At 40.9% G+C, this 14,133-nt stretch overlaps 1 protein-coding gene across 1 annotated transcript; it reads left to right on the top strand.

The window, feature by feature from the left end:
- Positions 1–1,199: 1,199 nt before the first annotated feature.
- On the top strand, positions 1,200–12,339 carry tada2b (transcriptional adaptor 2B). Its single transcript, XM_063046319.1, has one exon. It carries the CDS (start codon positions 1,306–1,308, stop codon positions 2,707–2,709), a length of 1,404 nt encoding a protein of 467 aa, XP_062902389.1. The 5' UTR covers positions 1,200–1,305; the 3' UTR covers positions 2,710–12,339.
- Positions 12,340–14,133: the final 1,794 nt, after the last annotated feature.

The raw sequence follows: 14,133 nt of genomic DNA, 5'->3' as shown, positions 1-14,133 counted from the left end.
TCCAGCCTGGACCGCAAATCATTAAACAATGTGATATAAAGATATAAAAAGTACAATTATTTGTGTGCTATAGTTTAGGCACATTGTGCTTGTCTATTATTGTGACTTACATGAAGATCAGACCACATTTTATGAGTAATTAGTGCAGAAAACCAGGTAATTGCACAGGGTTCAGAAACTTTTTCTTGCAACTGTATATGTACTTTGAAAATAAATTTACATTGAACTTTGAAGAAGTACATGGATTCCTGCCCATGTTGGTGGTTGAAGGAAACAAGGTAGTAGACATTGCAGCCAAGTAAGCGTTTAAAATTAAAGTTGTAAATGTATTGGTGCCTTTGCATAAAGGGGAGGTGAAAGCCATAATTTTAGAAGTCTATTCAGTCACTGTGGCAACATAGTTGGGGTAAGAAAACAGAGCATTTATATAACATTCAGAGGATGGTGGGAGCTTAAATGGGAGACGAACATAACAGGAAGAAGTTATATTATATGTTTATGTATTGGACATACCAAGTTGAGTAATTTCTTGTACAGAACTAATGTGCTTGAAACAGTAATTTATAGGGAGTACACTTGTCAAGAAACAGTGCAGCATATATTATTTGAATGCAGTTCCCATGAGATGCAAAAGAAACATCCAATTGCTAAATTAAGATCTTTGGAACAGACACAGTTTAACATGATAGTTTGTTAGGAGGGTAGAGCTACATCTCCGCCAAGGAGATGTAAGGTTCTCCTTTCCTCCACAAGCTTGCAGGTCACCCTTGGGCAAGGTATAGCAGCAGCTTAGCCTCCCCACCACCGTGGGTCATGTGAAGCCATGGGAGCAGGTGGTAGATAGTTGTATGAGCAGTTGGCACATATTATATGTTCTGGTTATGTGACCAATGATGCCAGCCTCTGAAGAGCACTGATAATGGCTTGGGACACCCATCTTGTAAGGGCAATGCCCAGAAGGTGGCAAAGGCAAACCACTTCTGTGGAAAATTTACCATGAACGATCATTGTCAAGGGACCAGATTGCCCACATTATATAACACAGCACATAATGAGCAAATTAAGATTATCATTGCCATTGTAATGGATATGAGTCTCGGAAATGTATTAGAATTTTTGATATTATTTCAGGTCTTTTGGGGGGGGGTTAAAGTGGGTGCACGTTCTGTCTCTCTGCTCCACACTCCCTCAGTAGTTTACGGTAATGCCCTTGCCATTCCGCACTTTGCAGATACTGTACAGTTAACGCTTTCACTCGGCGCTGCTCGGACCGGGGCCCACTCACTGCGCCGCGCCGCACTGCGCATGCTCCGACTACTGACGGGAGGAGGGAGCGAGCGAGCGTGCGGCCCGACGTGCACTGCGCAGGCTCGGCACACAATGGCGGAGCTGGGTAAGAAGTACTGCGTTTACTGCCTGGCCGACGTGACGAGCCTCCGGCTCCGCTGTACCGAATGCCAGGACATCGAGCTGTGCCCCGAGTGCTTCTCGGCAGGTGCCGAGATCGGCAACCACCGGCGCTGGCATGGCTACCAGCTGGTGGATGGCGGCAGGTTCACACTGTGGGGACCCGAGGCCGAGGGCGGCTGGACGAGCCGTGAGGAACAGTTGCTGCTGGACGCCATCGAGCAGTACGGGTTCGGCAACTGGGAGGACATGGCCGCGCACGTTGGGGCGCGAGCGCCGCCGGAAGTGATGGAACACTACGTCAGCATGTACATCCACGGTAACCTGGGGCGCGCGTGTATCCCGGACACCATCCCCAACCGCGTGACCGATCACACGTGTCCGAGCGGCGCGCCACTGTCGCCGAGCCTGACCACGCCGCTCCCGCCGCTCGATATCACCGCGGCAGAACAGCAGCAGCTGGGCTACATGCCGCTGCGCGACGACTACGAGATCGAGTACCTGCAGGACGCCGAGACGCTCATTAGCGGCTTGGCGCTCAACTACGACGACGAGGAGGTGGACATCGAGCTGAAGCGCGCGCACGTCGACATGTACGTCAGGCAGCTGCGCGAGCGCCAGCGGCGCAAGAACATGGCGCGCGACTACAGCCTGGTGCCCGCCTTCCTGGGTCGCGAGCGAAAGGAGCGCGTGCCGCGGCGCAAGGTGACCAAGGAGGAGCGCGAGCTGCGCGCCAAGCTGCGGCCCATCTGCCAGTTCCTGTCGGCGCGCGAGTTCGACGACTGCTTCGACAACCTGCACAAGGAGCGCGCGCTGCGCGCCAAGATCCGCGAGCTCCAGCGCTACCGGCGCAACGGCATCGCCAAGACCGAGGAGTCGGCCGAGTACGAGGCGGCGCGGCACAAGCGGGAGCGGCGCAAGGAGCTGCGGGGCAACGGCGGCGGCGGCATCGGGGCCGGGGCGCCGGGCAGCGCCGCCGCCAGCACCGCCAACTCGGCCTCGGCCAAGCGCCCCAAGGACGAGGCGGGCAGGGATGTGGCGGTCGCCGAGTTCAGCAGCGCCATGGAGAACCTGCCCGGCTTCGATCTGCTGTCCGAGCGAGAGAAGGTGCTGTGCGGCTCGCTGAACCTCAGCCCCGGCCGCTATCTCACTGTCAAAACCATCATCATCAAGGACTACCTACAGAAGAGGCAGGGCATCCCTTCCAAGAGCCGGCTACCCAGCTACCTAGACAAGGTTTTGAAGAAGAGGATATTGAATTTCTTAACGGAAAGCGGGTGGATTGCCCGGGACACTTCTTGATGCAAAAATAACTTGTCAGCTAACTTTGACTTAAATGTGCAACCGCAAGTCCCTGTCGGGGAGTCAGCAAAAGGTGGCATTAAATCGAACTATTTTTAATTGTGTAGGGAATACAAATATCACAAAGCATCCTTGTCATAACAGACCAGATAATCAATAAAGTCTTTGCCCTAAACAACAGGCATGACGACTGGGTGCTGGCTGCAGACTCTGAGCCTTAAGTTGTTCAGCCACAAAGCTAAGGAATTTAAAACTGTGATTTTAAATACCTTAATTTTCTATTTATTAATAGACCAGAGAGGAAACTTAATGATCTCAAGTTAGATTCTTCAGACTTTTTTGGAAGTTTCAACAGTAGCTTAGCAAAGTTAGTTTGCTGCAAGATCTGGGTTATATGTGATTCAGGAATATAATGCTTTATTGTTGTAAATAATGAATTATCTGAGGGACTTCTGATCACATATTCTGATTGATTTTGTGGCACTCAGTAAGAGTGAGTGTTACCCATGAGGTGGTTTAGCCACAGGTAATCTAAGTCTAGCAAAATGGTAGGCAAGCAACTGCCTAGTGGGCATTTCTAAGCTTTATTAAGAGGTTAAAGATGTTTGCAATTTTATTTGGTTTTTTCCTGTCAGCTTAAGTCTCTGGAATTCTAGAGGTTTGACAGTTTCGCTGGAGATTCAGCATTGTGCAATTTCCATCAGAGCAATTTGCAGCCGACAGTTGCTGATTCAGTGGATATGGATGTTGCATGTTGGAGATTATCTGTAAGTGATGTACGTATTTCAGACATTTGCTAATATTTTGCTCTAAATTGGAAATGATGAAAGATCACTGGTTTGACAAATGAACTGCTTCTCTCTTTATAAATGCTGTTTCCCCGATATTTTTTCTTCCATATTTCCACTGTCAGCAGTTTTTGTCTCAAACCATTTATATAAAATAGTCACTTAAAAAAACTTGATGAGTTTTTATTTTAGTTTATAATTACTGACCCTGCTTTGTAAAGTTGAGTCCAATATTTTGGCTGTTGATTTTTTTTTACTTATTAAATATTTGCTCTCACTAAAGCTCTGCGTCTTCTCTCCCCTCCCCCCCCCCAAAAAAAACTCTAAAAACTATTCAAGTTACATGTTGCCATATTTGGACCCTCTGCAGATCTAACTGAAATGGGGATCAATCATCATTGAGGGGGGAGGGGGGAGAATCAGCCTTTATAGCAACTCCTTGTTTTAACTTCCTTTTCCTAATTTAAAATTTTACCAGAATGAGATGAGGAAAATTCATCGTTTAAAAATGACAGATTGCATTCTGTGAATTATAAATTTATTTATAATAAGGGTGATAAGGAAACTACTTCGATCTTGAGTGTAAACATCCATTGAGAAGTGTCATTAAAAAGGCACAAACTTACGAAAATGACTCAAAATAGGTGTTTCGTTTGTATAATGTTTCCACATTTGTGCCATATACTGAAGATATATACTTTTCAGTTCAATAGGTAACATTACAGTTACCTGCAAGTAATATACATCAAAAAATAGCATTATAAAGCTTGCTTACTGAGATATAACACGGAACAGGTCCTTCCGCTCCATTGAGCCATACCGCCCAGCAATCTCCCAATTTAACCCGAGCCTAATCACAGGACAACTTACAATAAATGACCAATTAACCTACCAACTGGTACATGTTTGGACTGTGGCAGGAAACCAGAGCACTCGGAGGAAATCCACGCAATCGGTCACGGGGAACGTACGTACTCCTTACAGATACCGGTGGGAATTTCAGCCTTTGTCACTGGTGCTCTAAAGCATTGTGCTGACCACTACGTTACTGTGCCGAGAGACTTGCCATGTACCAAAAAATATTTACTTACGTTCCAACCTATGAACAATAAGCTTGTTTTAGAATTTCTGGTACCATTCAGTTCATTTTAATTCCATTTATAGAAAGAAGGCTCGTGCCACTGCACAGCTGAATCTGAATAGAATGAAAAGTGATGTTTCTGATTACTGATTAAGACTAGCTTTTTGTCACATGTACATCAAAACAGTGAAATGCCTTGTTTGCATCAATGAACAACTGTGCTGGTTGGGGGGAGGGTGGGGGTGGTGATGCTCATATGTGTTGCCATGCTTCCGGTGCAAACGGAGCCTGCCCACAGCTTACCCTAACCCTTTGGACACCAGAGCACCCAGAGTTTACAAATAACAGTGGGAATTGTATGTACCCTGATCTTCGAATTGATCGCTAGTGCTGTAAAACTTTATACTAATCACTAAGCTACCAGTTTTGCATTCTTTTCAAGATGTCTGAAAATGAGACTATAGCCTTTGTACCAAAGCTACACTATTGGTACCCTACTTTTTTTGTAAATAAAAGTGAACTTCATTCTTTGCTTTTGTATCAGATTTTTTTAACCTTTTGAAAGCTTATACTCCTTTGGGAAGTGATTGACTTGGTAATCTTCCATTAATAACTTGACCAAGGAATTTTTCCTCCCCTTAAGTGAATTGAGAGCAGTTGTACCACTTTGATTGACGTGCAAACTCTGAATTTGCTTGACCTTCTAATTTGTATAAAATGGCTTTTAATTTCCATCAGGTTTGCATTCAACAGATAACTTGCTTCCACTAGTATTTCTTCCATTGAATATGAATTAACGTGCAGTTAAAATGTAATCAGGTTTGTTGAAGACACCTTTGTTATTTCTTATTCAGTGGATTTCTCCTATGTATAAGCTGTGAATTGGTCATCAGTTGATATTTTAACAAATATTAGCAATGAAAATTAATTTTAAAAAGTTTGTCACAGTAGAATTTTGGAAGCTTGTCATCTGCCAGAATTTATTTTTTAAATTACAACTCAAGTTAGATTAAGGATTTATATATTATAATTCATTCCTGTCTGGTTGTTAATTTTGTATAAAATACAAATGCCTACAATACAAGGCCCAGAGCTCAGGGTGAATTCTAGACTCATGCAGAATTTTCTGATCTTAACTTGGGTTGTAAGTGGTTCATGGCACAGTTGACGTTTTAAGTTTTGAAGAAGAGGGTTGGCTGTGCAGTTTGTGCTTTGTTCAACAACCCACAAGCATGAGGTATGTGGAGATGAGGTACAATGGGAAGTCCAATTAACTTAGGAATTTGATGCTGGTGTCTACGTTGAATTATTGGTTATTTGTACTTTTGTGATTCTAGAAATAGTTACAGTCACCTGTGACTTGTAGTTTTCAGTTCCAATTTGAGTTGTTGGGGTGATTGTCTGTTCTCAAATTAAAAAATGGTTGTGATCGAATCTCTTTCCTAATTTTTGAGACACTTCTCCACCCCTTGCAGTAAGTGAGCCATAATTCAGGGTGGTTAGCAATCATTGAAAAGACTGGACAGTGGAATGGTAGGTACTGTGTGGACAAGCAGAAGCAGACAAACCATACCATCGGTATGTCTGACTCCATTGTTTTCTGCTACTGGCTGCAAGATGCTTCATATACTGTATCAAAATTTCCTATTTTGTGAAAATCCAGAATCTTGTTAAAAGATGGGTTTGTGACTTTGTCAAAGATTGCATCATTAGTTCATGTCACATTAACACAGCAAATTAGACGATTTCAGTATTTGAATAGAAAGAGTACCATGCTTTCTAAATTATAAAATCAGCAATATTCTAAATTTGCTGTATCAAATTGTATCAGTGGATTTCTTGCACTGTTCTGGGATGTTACTAAAATAAATCGTGAAATTGTTTGCAAGGTTCTTGGGAAAATTTTAGAAGGTCCACATCCTTTGCCTTTCTCCATAATTAAGTCCCATTTTGTTGAGTGTGACAAGATTTGGATGTTGTGACCAGATCGGTCAACTTAATTTAATTTTTGCTGGCCCTCCTTACTGTACATTCCTGCGAAGGTATTTTGGAAACAAGACTGAGAAAGCTGTCTATATGTGATTTGGTGTAGAAGGGATATTTAAAATACAACCTGCTGACTAATCTTTGAATGCAAAGTTAAAGTTCAGGCAGCTGTGTGAAATTACTTTCTTGCTGCTTGCACAATTTACCTATCCAGTAGCTAAATGTGACAGACAGCATAGTGGAAGGTCATAACTGTAATGTATAAACATAATGTAATATATGTATCATATTTTTAAATTTTTTTTAGGAAGTTATGTGATAGGAGTGACTCTAGCTGAGGTTAATAATTGTAACAAGGATTTACATCTTGTGTGCCTAAATTAATTGGTATCTGGATAAACCATACAAAAACTACAGCACAGAAACAGGCCTTTTGGCCCTTCTTGGCAGTGCTGAACCATTTTCTGCCTAGTCCCACTGACCTGCACAGGGACCATATCCCTCCATACACCTCCCATCCATGTATCTGTCCAGTTTATTCTTAAATGTTAAAAAAGAACCCTCATTTACCACTTCATCTGGCAGCTCATTCCACACTCCCACCACTTTCTGTGTGAAGAAGCCCCCCCAGTGTTCCCTTTAAACTTTTCCCCTTTCACCTTTAACCCATGTCCTCTGGTTTTTTTCTCCCTGTGCCTCAGTGGAAAAAGCCTGCTTGAATTCACTCTATCTATACCCATCATAATTTTATATACCTCTATGTGGTAAAGCACCTAATTTGGTGCTGGTATATCTTAGAAAATCAAGGGCAGGTAGCTTAATTTTGTTTTTGTTACTGGCAAGGCAGAGATGCCCTTTCCTTTTGCTAGCTTGAACTTAAAATCTGACTTAAGTGCTAGGAAGCACTTCTGGTACCATCAGAGTAGAAAGACATTTCTAAAGAATGAAATTACTCTTACACAATTCTATTCCAACAGTATAAAATGTGTCCAATTAGGAGAGTCATGGAAACCTTTTTGACTACCTTTTCCCATTTGTTATTGTTTTACACATCTGTATTTTTAACTGATTTTGGTGTCTTAAAGGATGATACTGAAATTAATTTGTGAAGAGGAAGATGCCATTTTAAAATGTGCTTGGCTGTACTAGGAAAGTGGATACCCTGAATGCAGTTTGAAGATGGTATTCAGAAGTAGAGTGACAAAACACATTTCAGAATTTTGAATTTATTTCTCATTTTATACCATTTAATTTATTGCTTTTACTGCCCTTTGAAGGGGAAGCAGATCTGTCATTTCATGCAAGGATAATCCTGTATACACTGTAAACAACTTGTTTTGGTATTAATATATTTTGTAAACATGAGTAATACGTTATATAATGTTATTACCCTCTGAATATTGGTTGTGAGTGGCAGTTTTTAAAAGATGAAACTTTCTGAGATGCTAGGAATAGAGGGAAGTGCAGTTTTTTTATTAAGTCTCTAGTGTGAGTTCAGAGTTTTTAAAATTGCATTTTAGATAAATTATTATTTTTGGAGCATTTTGTTGCTTGCTGCTCAAAGGATCGATTAGATGCCTACAAAGCTTTGCAGGGCACTTACATTCACAATAATTTTGAATATGTTCACAATTTTTAATAAGTGATTTGAGAGTTTTTAATTTCGAAGCTTAAATGCTGCCTGTAGTTGATACTTTCAGCATTGCTGCTTGTTTTCGGAATGAATGTGTAGGACACTAAAAATTTTAAAATTGGGTGCTCAATGTTTCTGGTTATACTTCCCAGTTCAGTATTGCGAAAGTAATTTCTGTTCATTCTACCCTTGGCTACTATTAAAAATGTATGTCACAGTGAATGTGTTCTAAGTGTAATCAAATTGCTTACTTTGCATTGCACAGAATAGGTGTTGATTCTGTGCTTTATTAACAGGATGTCAGATGCCAGTGTCTAAATATTATGATTACCAGTTGAAGGGCATTTCTGACAATGCCTATTGCCAAGGCTGGCATCTGACTATTCCTGGTGGTGTGCTACATAAGACATCTGGTCTACTTGCAGTGAAGTTACTTGCATAGAGTAAGTGCTGTTTATTTAGGGTCAGAGAAAGGTAGTATTACTGAGTCAAAATTCTGTAGTGACCATTGTCAAACTCAGTGATATAGTACAGTTTGGAAACAGGCCATTTGTCAACCATTAAGCACTTCATTAAACACTCATTTTCTGTTTTCCCCATTTTACCGTCAAACCATATCTACACACTAGGGACACTATAGTGGTCAGTCACCTACCAACCTGTATCTTTGGGACATTTGGGTTGAGTTTCTTCCTACGAAGAATACAAACTGCATTCAGTAACACCTGTGTGACTAGAGCTGTGAGGCAGTAGCCACTAGCTACATCACTGAAAACATGTAATGATAGCATTCCAGGTTTTTTTTAATATTAAATTCTACTTTGATTGTTTTGCAATGGTTGTATGTCATTTCAATATACCATGTGCAGTACAGATTTAAAATGCCCAGACTGGTATCAAACGTCTGTTACCTTTTTATTTCATAAGAAATTAATTATTATAACATTGGATAGTAGAGCACAGTATTAGGCTTTTGGCACATGATATTGTTAACTTACTCCAAGATCAATCTAATACTTCACTCCAACAAGGTCCTTCATTTATCTTTCATCTATGTAGAAGCTAGTATGTAATCTGCCATAATCTCTTACAATTGGTTGAACTATTTATCCCTTGAATCTTTTTATCTGTGACAATGGTTTAATCATTAAAGAAAATCATGACAAGGGGTTTAACAATTGTTAGTGCAGGGTAGGATTTTTAATTTAAAGTCCTAGTTCCTTGGTTGGAGGACTGATGGAGTTCCTCTGGGAGTCAATATAGAAGGCCTGTGAGGAAGTGATTTTCAGATATTGGAAGGTAGCATGGAAGTAAAAGATCAACCATGATCTTGATGCTAGGTCAGATATGTGCCAGTGAATGGCCTACTCAAAATTTTTATTGTGTTCCAGATAATAAATCACTTTAGACTCGTATAATTTTTAAAAATAATTTTGAAATCAGTTGTCCTTATTTTTCCTCACTCCTACTGCCCAAATAGCATAGTACATACATCAATCATTGTAAAGGATTAATCCTTTTCTGTCTTATGAACTACCTTGCATCCTGGCCCTATTAAATAATTCAACTTGTGCTGTTTTTCCAATATCTTCAACTTTTATTTTTCTAATGTATATTTGTTACGCTACACTGCCTAAGTGCTGTGCATAATGGGCTTATTCCGCTATCCTAATTGTTGAAGAATTTATTGTTATGTTTATTAATTAAAAACCAGTGAAAACTCTTTTAGTGGTATTATTGATCCATAAATTTAAATGTAGCCTCCACTTAATGGAGGTTCATTATTTGGTTTTTACATTTTGTTTTTTAAAAGGAAGTCTCAATGTTTCCTTTTGTTGATACATATTATCAAGCAACTTGTAATTTCTGAACTGAATGGTAATTTTATCCAGAATCCATAACAGTCTAGCTCCTGTTTCCCACTGGGATCACAAAATCATCTCCAATGTTCTTCTTGCTGAATAAGAAAAAAAAATAGTCTCAGGGGAATTGAATGTTCAATTGTATTTAATTTTGTTGATGGGGACCATTGGAATTCAGTAGCTTTGGCTGTAGGTTGAATGATGAGAATATAAATGCTTCAGTTACGTTGAGTGGTCCAAACACTGACAGATCAAGGTACCCAATGTTGAGTGGCTGTGTAACAGACTAAAGGGTTTTTGTAGGGGAGAGTGTGAAGACTAGTCTGTCAGTGTATGGAACTTAAAGTTTTGAATGATGAATCCAAGCAGCAGAACAGGAACTGCTGCAGTATGGATCCTTGGGTGGAGAGGAGTAGCAAAAGTCACAGTAACTGATTAAAATTTTCATAAAATCGTTCCATTTAGTGCTTCAACCTGAACCCACAAAAGTAATAGAACTATAGTTCATTGGCATGTTCACAACTGCATTGGTGCTGAATCCTGCACTCAAGCAGAACTTGACAATTTTATTACCTTCACTATGAATTTGCACCTTGCCCTCAAATTCAATGTAATCAATTCTGATACCTCCTGGATTGCCTTGTCTGTGCAGGAGAATTACTGACTTTTTCCAATAATCCCACTGACTCCATAGCTACCTGGACTCATCTAGTCTCTTATAACAACTTTGTTCTGTTTGGTCTGCTGCATCTTCTCAGGAAAGCTTTATTCTAGGACATTTGAAGTATCTTGAGGGTATGCAACCTCTCATCTACTGCTTGATGGAGCCCTCACTTGAATTTTCTATTTCCTGCACTACTGGTCCTACCCCATATGCCAACCAGCACAGAGATAGAGTTTCCTTAGTCCCCATTTTTCATTTCATTAGTTGATGCTCAGCCTTGTTATTTCTGCCTGCAGCAGCAGGATTCCAACATCAATCATATATTTCCTTTCATTTCTGTTTTCGGGGTTCTATTCTCTTTACAACTATTTGCTTGCTCATCTTGTCACTCTTCCTTTCAACTATGGGAAGTACAGCACTTGTCCCTATGTCACCTCCCTCATCACCATCCAGGACCTGCTCAGCCCATGTAGGTCAAAGATTTGCTATTGTCTACTGCATTCAGTGCCCATAATTTGGACTCTTCTACCTCAGTGAGCTCAAACGTAGGTGCTATGCAAAATTGTCACCTAGTGTACTTTATGTCTGACTTCCCAGCTGTGTGCCATTTCAACTACCTCCATTGGCCTGTCAGTCAGTCCTTGGACCTCTCTACTGTCAGGCTGAGGTGCAATGCAAAGTAGAAAATCAATACCTCATTGTTGCAGTAACACTAAATGTTTCAACTTCGTGTAACCACAACTCATTGTACTTCTTTCTGCCCTTCTGACCCTCTCCCCCACGTGGTTCCATCTGCTTATGCACTGCTCTTTGTTCTTGTATCTCTTCCCCCAACTATTCCACCCTTATCTGGTTCCACATCTTCCTTGTGAGATGTCAGCGTCTGCGACCTAGCTTCCAGCCTCCCTTTATCTACCCTTTTCTATTTCCACACCCATACCCTACCCATGTTGAGCTGTCACCCACCAGTTATGTCTCCTAATTTCACTTTCCTCCCCTCTTGGCTCCATGGATTCCCTATTCACCTGATTCCACCTGTGTCCCTGACCTCTATAGTGGCTATCCCCGTATACGCTATCTCGATGCAGGAACTTAACACAAAATGTTGGCCCGTACTTTCTCCAGCAGTGTTCTTTTGCTCTTAAATTTCAGCATCTACTATCCTTTGTGCCTAGGGATAGTCATTCGGGATCTAATGGGAGGAACAGATTGCTGTCTATATTACACAATGGAAGCAACAGATGTTGCTGAGAAATGAACCCATTGCAGCCCAGTGGCAAACTTAGCAATTGATTTCATTACAACCAGTGCCAATCAAATCTCACCAGCATTGAGAAAATAAAATCCTCCCCCCACACAGGAAATGCCATTAAGATATTGGAATTTCTGATACCAACCATTAAGCTCTTCGGGTCTGTTAAATAATTTAGTGGGTTGAATAATACCGATTGCAAAGCTCCCATTATTAACTGCTGGAGTTAAGAAAATACACTATTGGTTGCATCTTCTGGATATTGGACTGCAAATCCATCCCTACACACAGAGACATTGAGAGACAGATACAATGCAACAAATTTCCAACATTTTCAAAGTTTTTTGTTCTTTACGTTTTTGTACTGGAAATGAAATTATTGAATCTGGAATCACCAAACACTTAAGTGATTTCTCATTCCTGTTATAAGAGATTATTTTTAGTAATTGACTATGACTTCAAAAATACTTACAAAGGTACTTGATTAATGATGAAACAGCTTGTGAAAGTTTTAATATCAAACTTATTTCTAAATCAGATTATATTTGCCACACTGATTCTATTTCAATACAATATTGAATCAGATAACAGTACAATTTAAGTGCTTGACTGCATTAGAAATTCTAGTATATTTGATCATGATTTCCTAGTCATAGAAAGTACAGCGCAGAAACAGACCCTTTGGCCTATCTAGTCCTTGCTAAGCCATTTAACCTGCCTACTCCCATCCACGTATGTATCCAAACTTCAGCTCCTTCAACACTTTCAAGACTCTTTGAGTGAAGAAGTTTCTCCTCATGTTTCCCTTAAATTTTTCGCCTTTCACACTTGGCCCACCCAATCTCAGTGGGAAAAGGCTGTTTGCATTTACCCTATATATACATGTCATAATTTAGTATACCTCCATCAAATCTCCCATCAATTTGTCCTTATAAATAAGCTTCTCCGGTCCCGACAACATTCTTGTAATTTTTCTCTGTTCTTTCAACCTTATTTACATCTTTCCTGTAGGTAGGTGACCAAAACTGCACACAATACTTAAAATTTGATCTCACCAACGTATTATCCAATTTCAACATTGCATCCCATCTCCTGTGCACAATACTACGGTATTTTTGATTTATGAAGGCCAAAGTGGCAAAAGCTTTCTTTACAACTCTCCCTACCAGTGTCACCATTTTCAATGAATTATGAGCCTGTATTCCCAGATTCCTTTGTTCTACCACACTCCATAGTGCCCAACCATTCACAGTATAAGACCTAACCTGGTTGGTCTTACAAAAGTGCAACACCTCACATTTGTCTACATTCAATTCTGTCTGCTATTTTTCCAGATCCTGCTTCAAGCTCTGGTAGTCTTCCTCACTGTCCACCACACTACCAATCTTGGTGTCATGACAAACAACAATGGACCGAGCACCAATCTTTGCGGCATTCTGGCCTCCAGTCAGAGAGGCAACCATCTAGTACCACCCTCTGGCTTCTCCCACAAAGCCAATGTCTAATCCAGTTTACTACCTTATTTGAATGCTGAGTGACTGAACCTTCTTGACCAACCTCCCATGCCAGACTTCGAAACATAGAAAGCCTACAGCACAATACAGGCCCTTTGGCCCAGAAAGCTGTGCCTTTCTTGAATAATGGAACAACATCCACAACCCTCCAATCCTCCAGAACCTCTCCTGTCCCTATTGATGATGCAAAGATCATTGCAAGAGGCTCAGCGATCTCCTCCCTTGCCTCCCACAGTAGCCTGGGGTACATCTCATCTGGTCCCAGTGACTTATCCAACTTGATGCTTTCCAAAAGCTCCCGCACATCCTCTTTCTTAATATGTACATGCTCAAGCTTTTCAGTCTGCTGTAAGTCATCCTGACAATCACCAAGATCCTTTTTCGTAGTGGATACTGAAGCAAAGTATTCATTAAGTACCTCTGCTATCTCCTCTGGTTCCATACACACTTTTTCACTGTCACACTTGATTGGTCCTATTCTCTCAAATCTTATCCTCTTGGTCTTCACATACTTGTAGAATACCTTGGGGTTTTCCTTGATCCTTTCTGCCAAGGCCCCTTCTGGCTTTCCTAATTTCTTTCTTGAGCTCCTTCCTGCTAGCCTTATAATCTTCTAGATCATATAACCATATAACAATTACAGC

The sequence above is a fragment of the Mobula hypostoma genome, chromosome 4, assembly GCF_963921235.1.
Source record: "Mobula hypostoma chromosome 4, sMobHyp1.1, whole genome shotgun sequence".
NCBI lineage: Eukaryota > Metazoa > Chordata > Chondrichthyes > Myliobatiformes > Myliobatidae > Mobula > Mobula hypostoma.
Note: the sequence above shows the minus strand (reverse complement) of the source record. Positions and strands in the feature narration are given on the sequence as shown.

Coding starts and splice junctions, on each gene's coding strand:
- tada2b (XM_063046319.1), top strand. CDS start 1,306: ATGCTCCGACTACTGACGGGAGGAGGGAGCGAGCGAGCGTGCGGCCCG.